General features: G+C 41.1%; 1 protein-coding gene across 1 annotated transcript in view; it reads left to right on the top strand.

Moving 5' to 3' along the window:
* The window catches only part of OSBPL3 (oxysterol binding protein like 3), a 155,060-nt gene that overhangs the window by 107,398 nt on the left and 32,748 nt on the right, over positions 1-14,914 (top strand). The window contains exons 3-10 of the mRNA XM_049642282.1: positions 1,469-1,585; positions 1,766-1,819; positions 2,798-2,911; positions 6,202-6,369; positions 6,925-7,048; positions 8,903-9,006; positions 9,195-9,287; positions 10,330-10,486. Of these exons, the coding sequence (XP_049498239.1) occupies positions 1,469-1,585; positions 1,766-1,819; positions 2,798-2,911; positions 6,202-6,369; positions 6,925-7,048; positions 8,903-9,006; positions 9,195-9,287; positions 10,330-10,486 (931 nt within the window). The remainder of the gene's footprint in view (positions 1-1,468; positions 1,586-1,765; positions 1,820-2,797; positions 2,912-6,201; positions 6,370-6,924; positions 7,049-8,902; positions 9,007-9,194; positions 9,288-10,329; positions 10,487-14,914) is intronic.

Here is a 14,914-nt window from a genome sequence, read left to right as displayed (position 1 = left end):
TGCAAAAATATGGGTGGACATTGAGGGCATAATGCTAAGTGAAATAAGTCAGAGAAAGACAAATACTGGGTGTTGCCACTTATATACAGAATCTAAGAAAGCTGAACTCTTGGAAAGAGAGAGTAGAATGGTCTCTCACGGGGGTGGGAAGGGGTGGGACTGGGAAAATGCTAGTCAAATGGTACAGACTCCTGGCCCTAAGATGAATAAATCCTGGGGGATCTAATGTACAGTATGGTAGCTGTAATGAACAATGCCATATTATATACTTGAAAGTTAAGAAAGTAGATCTGGAATGTTATCACCGCTCCCCCCCCAAATGTGGTAGTGATGGGGAGGATGGAGGTGTATCAATTCATCACATCGTATACTTTCAACTTACGTGTGTTATAGGCCAGTAATATCTGAGAAAAGCTGGAGGGTTTGGGGAAGGACATGTTCGTCCAAACTTATTTATCCTGTGTTGGAAATGTTTCTGTCTGATCTGGATGGTAGTTACTGATGGTAGAGGTGTTGAAGGTCATCAGGCTGTACTCTTAAGATCTGTATATTTCATGTATGCTAATCCATTAGTAAAATAAAAATCCATTATCTCAGCCTCTAAAGTATTGTCAATTTTGGTCTATCTTGGTAGCTTTGCAATAGTTTGTGCATTTTTAAGCATTTAAAAATAAATTTTCAGAATCTTTAGTGTTTTTCTTTAGTGTTTCCCTTTTAAATCCTTTTTCAGTCAATTAGTTGACACAATCTAGATAGCCAACAACAAAAGATTGGTTGTAATAACTGTTTGTCCCTCTTCAAAATTACAAACAGCTCAGTAGAGCAAAAATTGCCCTCCCCCCAAAAGTTTTTGAAACGAAAGAAGGGTGTGGAGGACATTTCTGGGAACAAAGGGTAAAAATACTTGTTTCAAAAACACCTTTTTGGTGCTTTACAATTTCCAATATTTAAATATCTGGAATTTGAAGAGATTAGCTTGCAACTGAATTGTCATTTCGACCAAATTGTTGTGTTTACCAACTTGCATTCCATCTCATACTTTTCAGCCAGTTCTTAAGCCAGTTTCCTCATATTCCCACCTGACTTATGTAGCTTTTGGTTAAAATTCAGACTGAAGTCTCGTGGCAAGTAAACAGTAAATGTGTGATGATGTCAAAGGTAACCAAAATAGAATTTAGAGGAAAAGCTTTACCATTAGCTGTGTTCAAGCACCAAAAGAGAGAAACATTCCCTTCTAGGCAATGTTTTTTTTTTGAAAAAAAAAAATCAAATTTGATGCCATTAAATTACAGTGTTAAATCCATGAAGTCTAGGACCTGTATGAAAATTAAATTTTAACTTATTCTCCCCAACAAACCCAGCCAAGCTCACCATCTTGCATGGATTTCCCACTAGGACACAGTGCTTCTGAACATGGTTATTATTTTTAAAGGTAGCCATTTAAACACGAGCCGTTTTATTGGAACAGGACAGCTGGGAGGTGGTGGAAGGGCTGAGAGGAGAGATGAGTTACACCCAGGAGCCGCCCATGCAGAAAGGATTCTTGCTGAAAAAGAGGAAATGGCCCTTGAAAGGCTGGCACAAGGTAAGACATTGGCCTTGACATTACCTTTATTTGCTCCCACATTGCCCTCATCAGTACTTAGGTGCTGTACTTAGTTGATTATCAGGCACTTGCCTTTAATTTGAAGTTGAAAATTGGGACCCAGGGAAGGATGGATCTTTAAATGGAACATCTTAGTGAATTTTACTTTCTTTCCCACAGAGATTTTTCTATCTGGACAAAGGAATCTTGAAATATGCCAAGAGCCAAACCGATGTAAGTCTTCTTATTAATCAAATATGTTATAAAAGTACTCTGCAGGGCTAATTGTTGTCACCCCATGGATGAAATCATACACATTTGGGGATGGCCTTTTTCTGAACTGGAAACCATAGGGAGGAATAGTTCTTTCACATGGACCAGAGGTGTGTGCTCCACGGTGTCCCGACCCTGGGTTTTGGGGGTGGGCTCAGTTTGCCCACCAAGTGAAGGGTGAAGGTCTCCTCTCCACACCCAACTGCACATCCAGGGGTCTTTTCTGGTCTTAGGTTTGGGCTGAGGGGTTGTCTGGGTGGGAAAACATGTTTTCCTCCTGAGATAACCGGAGCAAAACATACAACAAGTATCACTCCCACTCTTACAGTGGCCAAGGGGGTTTGGTGGAGAAGGCCCTTGATGAAGGTGATGTGAATTTCCCTGTTGTGTGAACACTAGGCAGATAGCCCCCGAGGGCTGGAATGACTGTTGGTCCTGCCCCTTGTGCGGGTCCTTCTCTCACCCAGCACTTCTCTCTTCTTTCTCACTTCCCTTAACTCCTCGAGTTCTTGTCTTGTAGGGTTGCTTGTAGAAAATTTGTAGAAAATGCCTCACCCACAGTGGCCTGTCTTAGCTTTCTGCCTTTACTCCTCTTTTTAAATCACTTCCAAATGAATTTAGATACTAGAAACTAATTCTGTGGAAGGCAGTACAGCTAACCGGTGAATCCATTGCTGTGGGAGTCAGTCACTTACTTTCTCGCTTTCTCACTCACTGGCTGTGCAAGCCACTTGTTACCGAACCCCTCAGAGACTAAAACGGATCATGCATGTGCAGCACTTAATTCAGTACTGGTTCACACCAGATGCTTGATAAGTCATAGTTATTATGCTTATATTAGTGGATGTTGAAAGTGAGGCTAGAGGAAAGGAACATCAGGGATGTTACTACTGTTTTTAACACCACGAACCTCAAGTGGCCCTCTCCGCGTCTCGGCAGATAGAGAGAGAGAAGCTTCATGGCTGCATTGACGTTGGGCTCTCAGTGATGTCTGTGAAGAAGTCATCAAAATGCATAGATCTGGATACCGAAGAGCACATCTACCATCTGAAGGTGAGATTGCTTCCCAGATGCTACCTCCTACTGCACAGTTTCTTTGTGTTGCAAAGGGATGTCAGTTATAGTACTGTCAGTGATGGCTTTTGAATATTTCAAATGATCCAACCAACGTGTAGAAGATCTTCACTGTGAGAGTATTTTTAACAGATCCTATTGATCTTAAATGGGACGGTTCTTCATTGTGCAGGACTGTCTCTCACACTGCCAAAGGTTTAGCATCTTTGTCCCCTATCCCCTACGTATCCCCCCCACATACATACCATGATTGTGACAACAATCAATAATAAAAAAAATCCTCATGTTTCCAAATAACCCCTCCTTCCCCCAGATTGTACCTACTTTAGTGAAGAACCATTTACCAAAGGTTAACGTACGTTTCCTGAAATACCATATTGAATATTTAGTCTTACCACTTCAGCTAATTAAAATTCTCATTCTACAGCAGATGTCAGGAACTTTTCTCCTTAAGTATGGGCTTCTAAGTAGGACCTCTGAGAGCTGCTTAACTACCATCTTCTGCCCTGTCCCCTACAGCTGGTGTAGGTGGTTCTAAGCATGATATAAGAGCTTCTGAACCAGATCTGGACCTGGCTACTTGCTAGCTGTTGGCCTTTGGCACATTTTATAATCCCTGAAAGTCTCCATTTCCTCACCACCCTTCCCCAGAATGGGAATTATTATAGTGCCCATGTAGAAAAGGCTGCATGTAGGAAACTTGGCATAATGCCCAGCCTTCAGTAAGCTCAATAGGTTTAGTTTTTGTGTATAATTATTAGGTGGTACCCGAATGTTAGGAATTAATTGAGAAGATATTAAGACTCTTTTCTTACCTGTGCAAATTACTTGGAATATTGGGAATTAGAGCTGGGGGATGGAAAAATGAAAGCATGAGATGATGAGTTCCACGTCTTAAGATGCCCCATACTCTCCCCATAGCATATATGTGGTGCTTATGCCGACATATGCATAAGACAGGTGCTTGATTGACTGCACAGGATGGTCAAACCTATACTGTTTCCTAGCCTTAGCCCCTAGTTACTTGTGTAAAGGAGGGTTTCTCACCCTTGACACTACTGACATCATGGGCTGGAGAAGGTTTTGCTGTGGGGCCTGTGCTGTGTATTATAGGATGTTGAGGGGCATCCTTGGCCTCTACCCACTAGATATTGGTAACAAGCCCCATTCAGTTATAACAGCCAGAAAAAGTCTCCCATTGCCAAATGCTCCTTGGTTGAAAATGACTGAAAAAAAAAAAATTAAGAAAGAATATCCCACCCACCCCCTGTTCCAAAGATCATTCTCCTCTAGAATAGTTTCAGTTTCTCCACATACTTCCAGTGACTCTTACTACTGTTATGACATGGTCAGGAATTAAGAGGTTCTTGTTCATCCACTTATTCTAGTTAACAGAATAAAAGTAATGATTAATTCCTAATTTTTAAAGAACCAGAGTGCCTTAAAATAACATTGAATACTGATATCATGATAAATACAGTTTAATATTTCTCTGTGTTGATTCACTTTAAGTTCTGTATTTCTTGTTCATTTGTTTGACCATCAGCTGTGTTAGTGTGGATATGTGTGGTCATCTGAGGGTCCTCCTTAATAGCCTCAGAGTCTGGCAGTTTGTTGTTTTCTTTTTAACGTTTATTTATTTTTGAGACAGAGACAGAGCATGAACAGGGGAGGGGCAGAGAGAGAGGGAGACACAGAATCGGAAACAGGCTCCAGGCTCTGAGCAGTCAGCACAGAGCCCGACGCGGGACTCGAACCCACGGACCGCGAGATCGTGACCTGAGCCGGAGTCGGACGTTCAACCGACTGAGCCACCCAGCTGCCCCGAGTCTGGCAGTTTTTAAATGGTGGCCATCCAGTCCCATTCTGTTATTTTTATAGATGAAGAGTCTGGGCGGCTGAGAGGTTAAGTGGGTGTCTCCCTACAGTCCTATAACTACTTGTGAGTTTGGAACAGACCCCTGAACAGTTATTTAATAAAGTACTTTTATTCTGCCTCATTTAACCAATAAAAAATGAGTCAAGATGAATACTTTGGGTGCCGATTTTTTAAGGGCCTCTAAGAATAGATCAGTGCAAAGGATGACAGAAGATTCCTGTAAAATTCCTGCTGTAACCACATCTGGGAAATGAAATACATTTTGAGAACATAATTTAGGGGGAGACAAAAAGATCTAAGTCTGTTTTGCTTTTTCTTATAAATGATCTATTCAATAAGCACCTGGAGGGGTTTTAAGTCTTGTATGTATTTCTAATCAACACAATAAACCTAAGAGCCGACGTAACATTTCCTAAATGAGTGATGGCTGCTGACATTTATTTCCACATCCTTGCTCTCAGCAGTAGCATTAGTGACGATTTTAACAGATTGACCTGGATTTTTCTTTTTGGAAGTTAACCTACCATGCATCCTTTTGGGTGATTTTTAAGTTGCCACTTCATGAGTCTCTGTTCTAATATATAGATATTTATCATTTTTCATTTTGAAAATATTAATATACCCTTATACACACAAAGCATTAACTACTAAGAAATATCTACTGTATAGGTGCTTGTTACATTCTGTTCAGTGCTTTTATGAAATACTTTATAATAAAAGTTGCTAGTTATAAACATTATTCTTCGTGGGAAGTAAACTTTGATAGATACTCATTTATGGAGAAATGGCTAAATGTTTGTGTAGGTGTGTTTGAAAAATCTCGGAAATCACCAATAATACTTTTCCAGATTTTTTTTTTCTATTTCCAAGGACAGAAGAAATGTGTTTCAAAATAACCTTCGCATTCCTGAGCAATGTATTCTTTGTCAGAGAAGGTTAACAAGTTAAATATTTTAGGAGGAATCTACAAATTTGCTCCAGTTCAGAGAAGATTGATTTGAAAAGTCTGAATTATAAAAGTGCTAGTGTCTTCAGTAAGAATACGAGGAGTGGGGACATGTGAACTTGGAAATGCTTTAAGAGACAGATAAATATGAATTCTAGTTGATTTGTTTAATATAAGTAGTAATGTTTTGCTTTTGTAATAATAGCATAACAATTGGGCCCCTTCATTGAAAGCCTAAGTGAAGGTTTTGATCATTTTTATTCTCCATTTCCTCCTCAAACTTGCTCCTATAAATCACGTAAATATAAACTAAATCAACAAACTGATATTTCTACATTTCTACATGTGCCAACATGAAAACAGAGGGTGTCTCAATTTGATGAATAATTGCTTCTTTGAGTGAGTGACGCTCTTGTTTCCCTCTTTCAATTTAATATCATTTAGGTAAAGTCAGAAGAAATCTTTGATGAGTGGGTATCTAAACTCCGCCACCACAGAATGTATCGTCAGAATGAAATCGCCATGTTTCCACATGACGTTAATCACTATTTCCAAGGATCCACGGTCACAGACTCTGCGTCTGGTGTCTTAGACTCCATTTCAAGTAGAAAGGTAATTTAAAGGAAGGGAGTGGCTTTGTGTGGGGGTGTCCCAAATGGGGGGCTCTGACTAAAGGAAGAACAGCTTGTGGGGAGAAATCTGTTTGTCCAGTTGGTCAGACTCGGGGTCCGAGGAGTATCCGTTATCTCTGGGACAGTAACTGAAGAATAGCACATAAGGAGGGATTTAATAGTCCTGATTCTTCCAGATTTCCCTTGACCATTTTGACTTTGGTTTTCTTATCTGCTTGTAAAATGCAGTAAGTATGTTTGTAGCCGTACAGGATTACAAAATTTCCCAACATTTATGCTATTATTTTGTCATGATTATCATTTGACAGAAGAAGAAATTAAGGACCACAGTCCAAGGCACAATAGCATGGTTTGGCCAGGCTGAGGTGACAGCCAGAGCTTAAAGTCTCTAGTGGAGCGCTTTGTGGAAGCTTATTCCCCATTACAGGCAGATGGCTTCCATTAGCAACTAGCTTACTTTGTTGTCCTTTACCCTAAAGTGTTCTCACTGGGCTCTGTTTTCATTTATAATGTGCTTTTGTCATCTGTGCAACAGCGTAGCAGTATATCAAAGCAGAATTCAATTCAAACTGGAAGCAATTTATCATTTTCTTGTGGTGGTGAGACCCGTGTTCCATTATGGTTACAGTCTTCAGAGGACATGGAAAAGTGCTCGAAAGGTAAAGTGACTTGAAAACTCTGCTTCTTTCAGTCGTGGCTTGTAGATTGGACTCGGTTAGTATTTACACCTTGGATGAGTCTCCCTATCAGTGGTCTACATTTGAACTTGACATCTGTGCCTGGGTGTGTGCGCACACAGGTTGCTTTTCATATTCTTTAAGCACTCAGGTCTGATTTCCATTTGGACCTACTAGATCACAGTCTTCAAGGGTGCTATTTCTTTTAAGTGCCAAAAATGACAGGGGTGCACATCTAAGATTGGGAGTCATTTCTAAAGGTGAGTGGGTGAACCAAATGGAGATCCCCACAAAATAGGAGTTCTCTACCCTGGTTGTACTCTAGAATCACTAAGAGAGCTTTTTTTAAAGTTCATTTATTTATTTTGAGAGAGACTGGGGGAGGTGGCAGGGGGGAGGGCAGAGAGAGAGAGGGAGAGAGGGAGAATCCCAAGCAGGCTCCACATGGTCAGCACAGAGCCTGACGCGGGGCTTGAACTCATGATCCATGAGATCATGACCTGAGCCAAAACTAAGAGTCAGACGCTTAACTGAGCCACCCAGGTGCCCCAAGAGAGCTTTTAAAATGCAAGAGTACCCCCTGTTCACAAGAGTGTCTTTAAATTGGCCTGGACTGGGGTCTTGGTATGACTGATTTTTTAAAGTTTCCCAAATGACTCTGATAAAGAGTCAGGATTAAGAACTCTTCCATAAGGAAGCTCAGTGGTCTCATCCCTAATTAGCTCAGAACCACCCAGGGAACTAAAAAAAAAACCAAAACAAGTCACCAGTGGGATTGGGGACACTCTGAATTAATTATCTGAGATGGAACTTGCACATAGATAATTTTAAAAATTTCCCCCATTGATTTTAAAGCAGAGCCATGATTGAGAGCCACTCTACCAGGTGGTGGCCTTGAAAATTGCATTTTTTCCTATTGAATGCAGATACGGTCACACCTGGAGCCATATAGGTTTGGCCCTCACAGTCAAGAGCTTCACGGACTGACATTTTGGCACAGGTAGTCCTTAAAGTGCCCTCTAGGCTGGCAGCATTGTCCTGGCCTGCAGACTTATTTGAAATGCAGATTCTCAGGCTCAACCCAGATAGACCAAATCAGAAACCGGAGCGGGGTGGGGGGGGGGGGGGGGGGGGCGGTTCTTAATGATCTGTGGTTTAACAAGTTCTCCAGTTGATTCTGGTGATGCCAAAGTTTGAAAGCCACTCTCTTAAGGCATCATCCAGTGAGCGGCAAATTAAGGACTATCTTTGGAGTTAGTGACGGAGGAATTGGTATGAGAATTTAGGTTAGTTCCTCTGAGGTCAACCTGCAAAGGATCATCAAAGTCTCATATGGGTCCCTGATCCACAGTTTTCCTTAGAGACCAATATAACCTTCATTTTGTTTTATTCATTTAGCCTGTCTGGAGTCCTTATAAGCAGATGATGTAATACTTGAAATAGTGGTAATAATGATGATAGCTGATTTATTTAGTGTTCACAGTATGCCAGCACTCTACAAGCATGCTGCATATGTCAACCATTCAACATATGAAAGCAGGTATATAATTATCTCCCTTTCCCAGATGAGGGAACTGAGGCACAGAGAGGTTACGGAATTCACCCAAGATTCACAGTTCATGAAGTGTTCAAACTGAGGCAGCCTGCTGCTCCAAATCTGTGCGCTTAACCGTGACAGTGTACTGCCTCTTCTGTAAAAAAGGAAATAAAATTTCTTCCCCGTACAGATGAAAATCAAATAGTATAGACGAGTACAGAAAGTAGTTGGCACTAGCATAGCGAAACCTGGATGCCAAGATAAGAGCTATGAAGCTTCCTTTTGCTCCTGTCCCCCAGACCTGGCACACTGTCATGCCTACCTGGTGGAAATGAGCCAGCTCCTACAAAGTATGGACGTCCTGCATCGGACCTATTCGGCGCCAGCTATCAACGCCATCCAGGTCAGCCAGATCCCTCTTCTGTGTGCATTCTGGTGTTTTCCTGCTTTCCTCTCTCCTCCCCAGCCTCGTACTAACAGTAGGACATTATCTGGCCGGTTGCTTCAGCCAAATTTAAGGGGATGGAGGTGGGCACTTTGCTTGCAGTTTTCCCTTACTTTCTGTGCTCTCTTTCCTGTTTTGAAACAAAGGGTGGAGCTTTTGAAAGTCCTAAAAAGGAAAAAAGATCACACAGGAGGTGGCGGTCCAGAGCTATTGGCAAAGATGCTAAAGGAACACTGCAGGTAACCATCGCTTCCCTGCTCTCCATGCCGCATGCTGGGGCTGCTTGGATTCAAATAGAATAGACAAGTGGATTTTCTATAGTTGTTCTCATAAATACCCTGGGCAGAGGGAAATTTAATCACTTAGATTTTCTGGATACTAGGATAAGCATGTAGTAGAATTGGGTAAGGGGAAAATGGTATGAGGTTGGAGGGGCTGCAGCCATTTCTAGGACTTTGGTTTCCCCTTTATATATGCTTGGCCTGCCTGCCCTCTTCCCTCCTTGTGTGTGTGTGCTCTGACCCACCTGTTCTCCTGCCGGTCCATGGATAACTCATCCCTTTGAGCCCACTGACTGTGTTCTCTGGAAATGGGACATTGTGCAGACTCTCTCTTGTCTCTTGTCTCCAACCTCCCAAACCCCCATCAGAGTTTCACTGTGTTACACTGGCCACCTACTTTCCCAGTGCACAGCCGAGCCAGAGGCCAAGATTTGCAGCTTAGCCATTGCATATTAAATTGGGACATTGTTAGGGTCAAATAAATCAGGAGCGTAATGGATAAGTCATCTGCTATACTCTTATACACTCTGTTCAAAGCACCTTAGGGGTGGAGATTAAGAACTTTTGAAGCAAAGAGTGATTTGTGTACAAGCATGTGAGAAGTTGCTTTTGTAGAAGCACCAGATGCAAATTAAAGAAACATTTTTAAACCTATGCACTGTTAACAACATAGATACTGGGTGATTATTGCCAGGAGGAAGGAATTGAGTATCAACGGGAAAGAGCCTGGCAGCTTTAGCTGTCATTTCAACCTAGAGCTTTAATGCTTCTATCATCTCCAAAAGAACATGTGATTTCTCACCCATTTTTCTTTTGCAAGAAGCCAGAGCAAGTTGCTGGAGAGAGTGCTTTCCTGGGTTTTCATTTATTTTTAAGTTATCTCAACAGAAAGATGTACCTAGAAAATGTTCTTCTTGCACTACTTTCTAATCTTAGAAACAGTAAATATTCTAAGCCATTTGCATCTGAAAAGAAATGTCTCCCTTTGGTGTCACTTTAGGTCCCTAAACCTTTTCCTGGCCCAGTAAGACTACATTCCTCCAACCCTAATTTGTCAACATTAGATTTTGGAGAAGAGAAAAATTATTCTGATGGCTCTGAAACCTCCTCAGAGTTTTCTAAAATGCAAGAAGAACTGTGTCATATTGCTCATAAAGGTAAATGAGTTTTCTTTCTTCCTAATGTGTTTGATGAAAATGTTAGATGCATGTCTGGATGTGGGTTGTCCTTGGAGAGGGACTCTTGATTGGTTCATTTTCTACTCTGTTAGGATTTGGGGCAATCTAATTTTTACTTTATTTCTTGGGTACTAGGGAATGTATTGACAAGAAGTTTCTTTTTAAGCCCTTAGGGGAAATAGTGAGAGTGTTAGGTATTCTTTAAAAGCTGAGTGGTTCACATGCTGCTGATGGGGGCTATCAATTGGTACTCTTCCAGAGAGCAGTATGACATTATGTTTCAAGTTAAAAAAAAAAAAAAAAATCTATCCAGCAATTCCACTTTGAAGAATTCACTCGTAGGAATTAATTTAAAATTCACCCAAATAGAGATACCCATTGTAGCACTGCTTATATCAAAAATTAGAAATAGATGTTCAACATCATTAGCCATTAGGGAAATGCAAATTACAGCCAGGATGAGATTACCACACCCCGATTATAGCTCCAAAACAAGACAGTACCGAATGCTGGTGAGAACACGGAGAAACTAGATCTCTCATATATTGCTGGTGGCAATGAGAGATGGGGCAGCCACTCTGGACAATGGTTTGGCAGCTTTATATAAAACTAAACATGCACTTACCATATAACTCAACATTCACATTCCTGGGCATTTATCCCAGAGAAATGTAAACTTAAGTCTACACAAAACCCTACACACAAATGTTCCGAGCGGGTTTATTTGTATTAGCTATTAGCCAAAGATTGGAACGACCCAAATGTCCTTCAACAGGCACATGATTAAACAAACTATGGGATGTCCACACAGTGGGATACAGCTCAACAATACAAACGAACAGATACTGATATGCGTAGTTCCTTGGATGGATCTCAAGGACATTATGATGAGTGAAAGTAGCCAGGTTCAAATGGTGACATAGTGTATGCTTCCACCTATTAATACTTTTGAAGGGATAAAATGGTGTTGCTGGAGAAGAGATTAGTGGTTGCCAGGGCTTAGGGAGAGGGAGGAGGGAAAGGGGAAAAGTATGGGTGTGATTATGAAGGGGTATCAGGAGGGATCTTGGTGGTAATGCAAAGTTCTGATCCTAATTGTGGTGATGGTTCCATGAACCCATGCATGTGATAAAATTGCCTTGACCTATATTTTACACACATAAGAGCATGTAAAACTGGTGATGGCTGAATAAGATGTCAGTTCTCCTGGGCTGGATATTGTAGCATAGTTATGTAAGATGTTACCCTCGTGGGAACTGGATACAGGGTACCCCAGACTTCCCTATACTACTTTTGCCACTTCCTGTAAATCTATGATGATTTCAAAATAGAAAGTTTTTTTTTTTTAAATTAGAAATAACCTAAATGCCAAACAATAGGGAAATTGCATTTTTTAATGTAGTATAATTACACGGTAGAAGACTCAACAGCCACAATAATAAAAATAGCAACCTCATATTGAGCACATAGCTATTATGTCAGGTATTTGTTAAGCACTTTCCATGCACTGTTTCATTTAATTCTAGAAGCAACCTATGGAGCAGATGTTATTGTAATTTTTGTTGCACAGATAAGAAAGCTGAACCTTCAAGAAGCTGAAGAGCTTCCTGTGTAAGACAGTGGTAGAAAGTGGACAACCTGAGACTTGTATCCTATCCTCCCTGGCCCACAGTCTATGCTCCTTACCTGTGTCTCACCACCCTGAGGGATAGGGTGACCGGGGCTACTTTTATAGACACAGGAAGAAGTTCACAACATACCACTGTGTAAAAATACAGGTCTCAAAACGATATAGGTATGATTCTATTTTTTTAGAAAAAAACCCCAACTTTATAAATCTGGCATATATAGGCATACTAAAAAGTCTGGAAGGATCTACACCAGCATTTTAGTGATGGAGGCTAGAGTTATAAGTACTTATTATGTTCTTACTGCTTTTTTTTTTTAAGTTTATTTATTTATTTTGAGAGAGAGAGCGTGTGTGCGAGAGCTGGAGAGGATCAGAGGGAGAAAATCCCAAGCAGACTCCATCCTGTCAGCACAGAGCCCGACACATGGCTCAGTCTCAAGAACCGTGAGATCATGATCTGAGCCGGAATCAGCAGTCAGACTGCTTAACAAACTGAGCCAGCCAGGTGCCCCGGGGTGTTATTTTTTAAAGGAGAAAATGGGTTTAAAAGTTTTAAATGGGGGCGGGGGGACAGTGTTTGAAGTGAGAGAAAAGAAGGTACTAGATCTGCCGCCTTCTTCTCCCAGCCCCATGTTTTTCTCCCATGACCTTATTGATTCTTTCAGCTTTTTTTCCCTTACCCCCCAAACATGAAGCATGTGGCTATGAGGAAACCACTTCATGTCCTTTAAAAATTCCCACCTCAAACCCTTGTTCTAGTTGCCATTAGAACTCTGTCACTGTTCGCAATACCGTTGTACGACCTGTGAAATGGGAAGAATTGCTTCCCCCGACCCCTTCAAAGCTCTTCACACAGGCTCTTGCATGTTCTCTAGTATTAAAGGGTCGAGTGCAATTACAGCATTGCATTTTAGGCTTTGTGAGAGGGAATTCCTGCAAAAGAGCACTACTTTTTAACAACCCAAACTGTCTTTTTACTGAGAAGATAATGCCTCCTCAGAGAAGGGATATCCTGAATTTTATACGTTGAAGAAGCTGCTTCCTCAGCAGAACAGAGAGAGGTTGCCGTATTGAGTCAATCCGCTGATCCTTTCCTCCTGCAGAGGGCTCGACCTTGCGGAAAGTCTACACTGGGCTCCAGCCAGCTGTTTTGTCTTTCAGGCTTTGTTCAAAACAGCTGGCTGCAGGGCTGCCCCATACCTAGACTAGGTCAAGGTTTGTGCTCTGAGAAAAGACCAGGTGCGTTTATTGAACAACAGCCTTTGCCCCATGGGCTTACAGACTTGAATTCCACAGGGAGCCTAACAAGCTGTGTTTCATTGCTGTGGTTCTAAAGTACACTTGCACACACTGAAAAGATCTCTGGGAGTCCCTTTTACACAGGCTGGGACTCAGAGGCCTCGTGGAATAGAGATACTTCTCAGGTTTGTCCTCAGTCCTGTGACCTTGCGTGCTTTCTCACTTCCATGCATTCAAGCTCACAGCATCTTGACCTGTCTGCCTTGTGTGAGCCTGATTTTGTCACTGATGGTTTTTATTGCAGTTTCTTGACTGTATGACTAATCTATTGATTACTTGTGATTCGGAGCAAGTAAACTAAACGTAAGAATTCCACGGATGTTGTAACATAGTCTCTGTAACCTACTTTTCCTTTAATTTGTTAAATGCATCTGAAGCCTGTTTTGTAGAAGATTAGATCAAAGGGTAGACAGCTAATGTATACCCATCATCGTTGAAAAAGTCCTTCTTACATATTATAAACTAAATTTGACTTTTAACGGCGTATCATTGAAATAGTTTTCATTGGTTCATGTGTCTGGCTTTGCATGCAGAATTGACACACATGTAAGCAAATAGAGAACAAAAAGTACTAAAACTTAAAAGTCCTTAAGGAATTTACATTGCATATATTAACTTTTACATCTCTCCAAATATATTTCGTGGAACACTTTGCCCATAAAATGCTTTTAAAAACAAAAGAATTCCATGATTAAAAATGTTGGGAAAACACTGCTGACTATGGTTCCCTGTGAATTTACACACGAATAGTAAATATTAAAGGCTCTGAGAAGTCCTGCAGCAAAGAGGTCTGTTAGTTTTGTTCAAGTCAGTGATTTTCCCCCCACTTCCTAGTAGCTGTTGGCACTCAGGAACTAAAGTTCTTGAGAAACATAATGCAGGAAACATGGTAAATAATAAACCTTTTTGGAGCTAATGCTCTGTATTGTCTGAGTCAGAAGACAGGCATTCATTCTAGGCCAGTCTGTTATGATCAGCTGTGGAATTTTGATCTCACCAGTTAATATCTCTGGGCCTTGGTTGCCTCATCCATTAAATGTCCTACAGCAGTTCTACTGACTTTTGGGTCTCAGATTCTGTAACTCTTTTCTCTGATTGGTTATTTTGTCCTGAATAGAAAGAATTCATGTTGTTGCTTATTGATACAAGAAGGTTTTATGAGATAGGGTTCTATTAGTAGCCAAAACAGGAATGACTGAATATGGTGAACAGTTTTAGGGTGGGAAAGCAAGGGATAGGATAAGAACAGGGTCCAGGGTATGGAAGTGGCCATTTCTTTCTTTTTTCTTTTTTTTAATTTTTTTTTTTTTAACGTTTATTTATCTTTGAGACAGAGAGAGACAGAGCATGAACAGGGGAGGGTCAGAGAGAGAGGGAAACACAGAATCTGAAACAGGCTCCAGGCTCTGAGCTGTCAGCACAGAGCCCGATGCGGGGCTCGAACTCACGGACCATGAGATCATGACCTGAGCCGAAGT

This window comes from Panthera uncia, chromosome A2 (assembly GCF_023721935.1).
Source record: "Panthera uncia isolate 11264 chromosome A2, Puncia_PCG_1.0, whole genome shotgun sequence".
Classification (NCBI taxonomy): Eukaryota; Metazoa; Chordata; class Mammalia; order Carnivora; family Felidae; genus Panthera; species Panthera uncia.
Note: the sequence above shows the minus strand (reverse complement) of the source record. Positions and strands in the feature narration are given on the sequence as shown.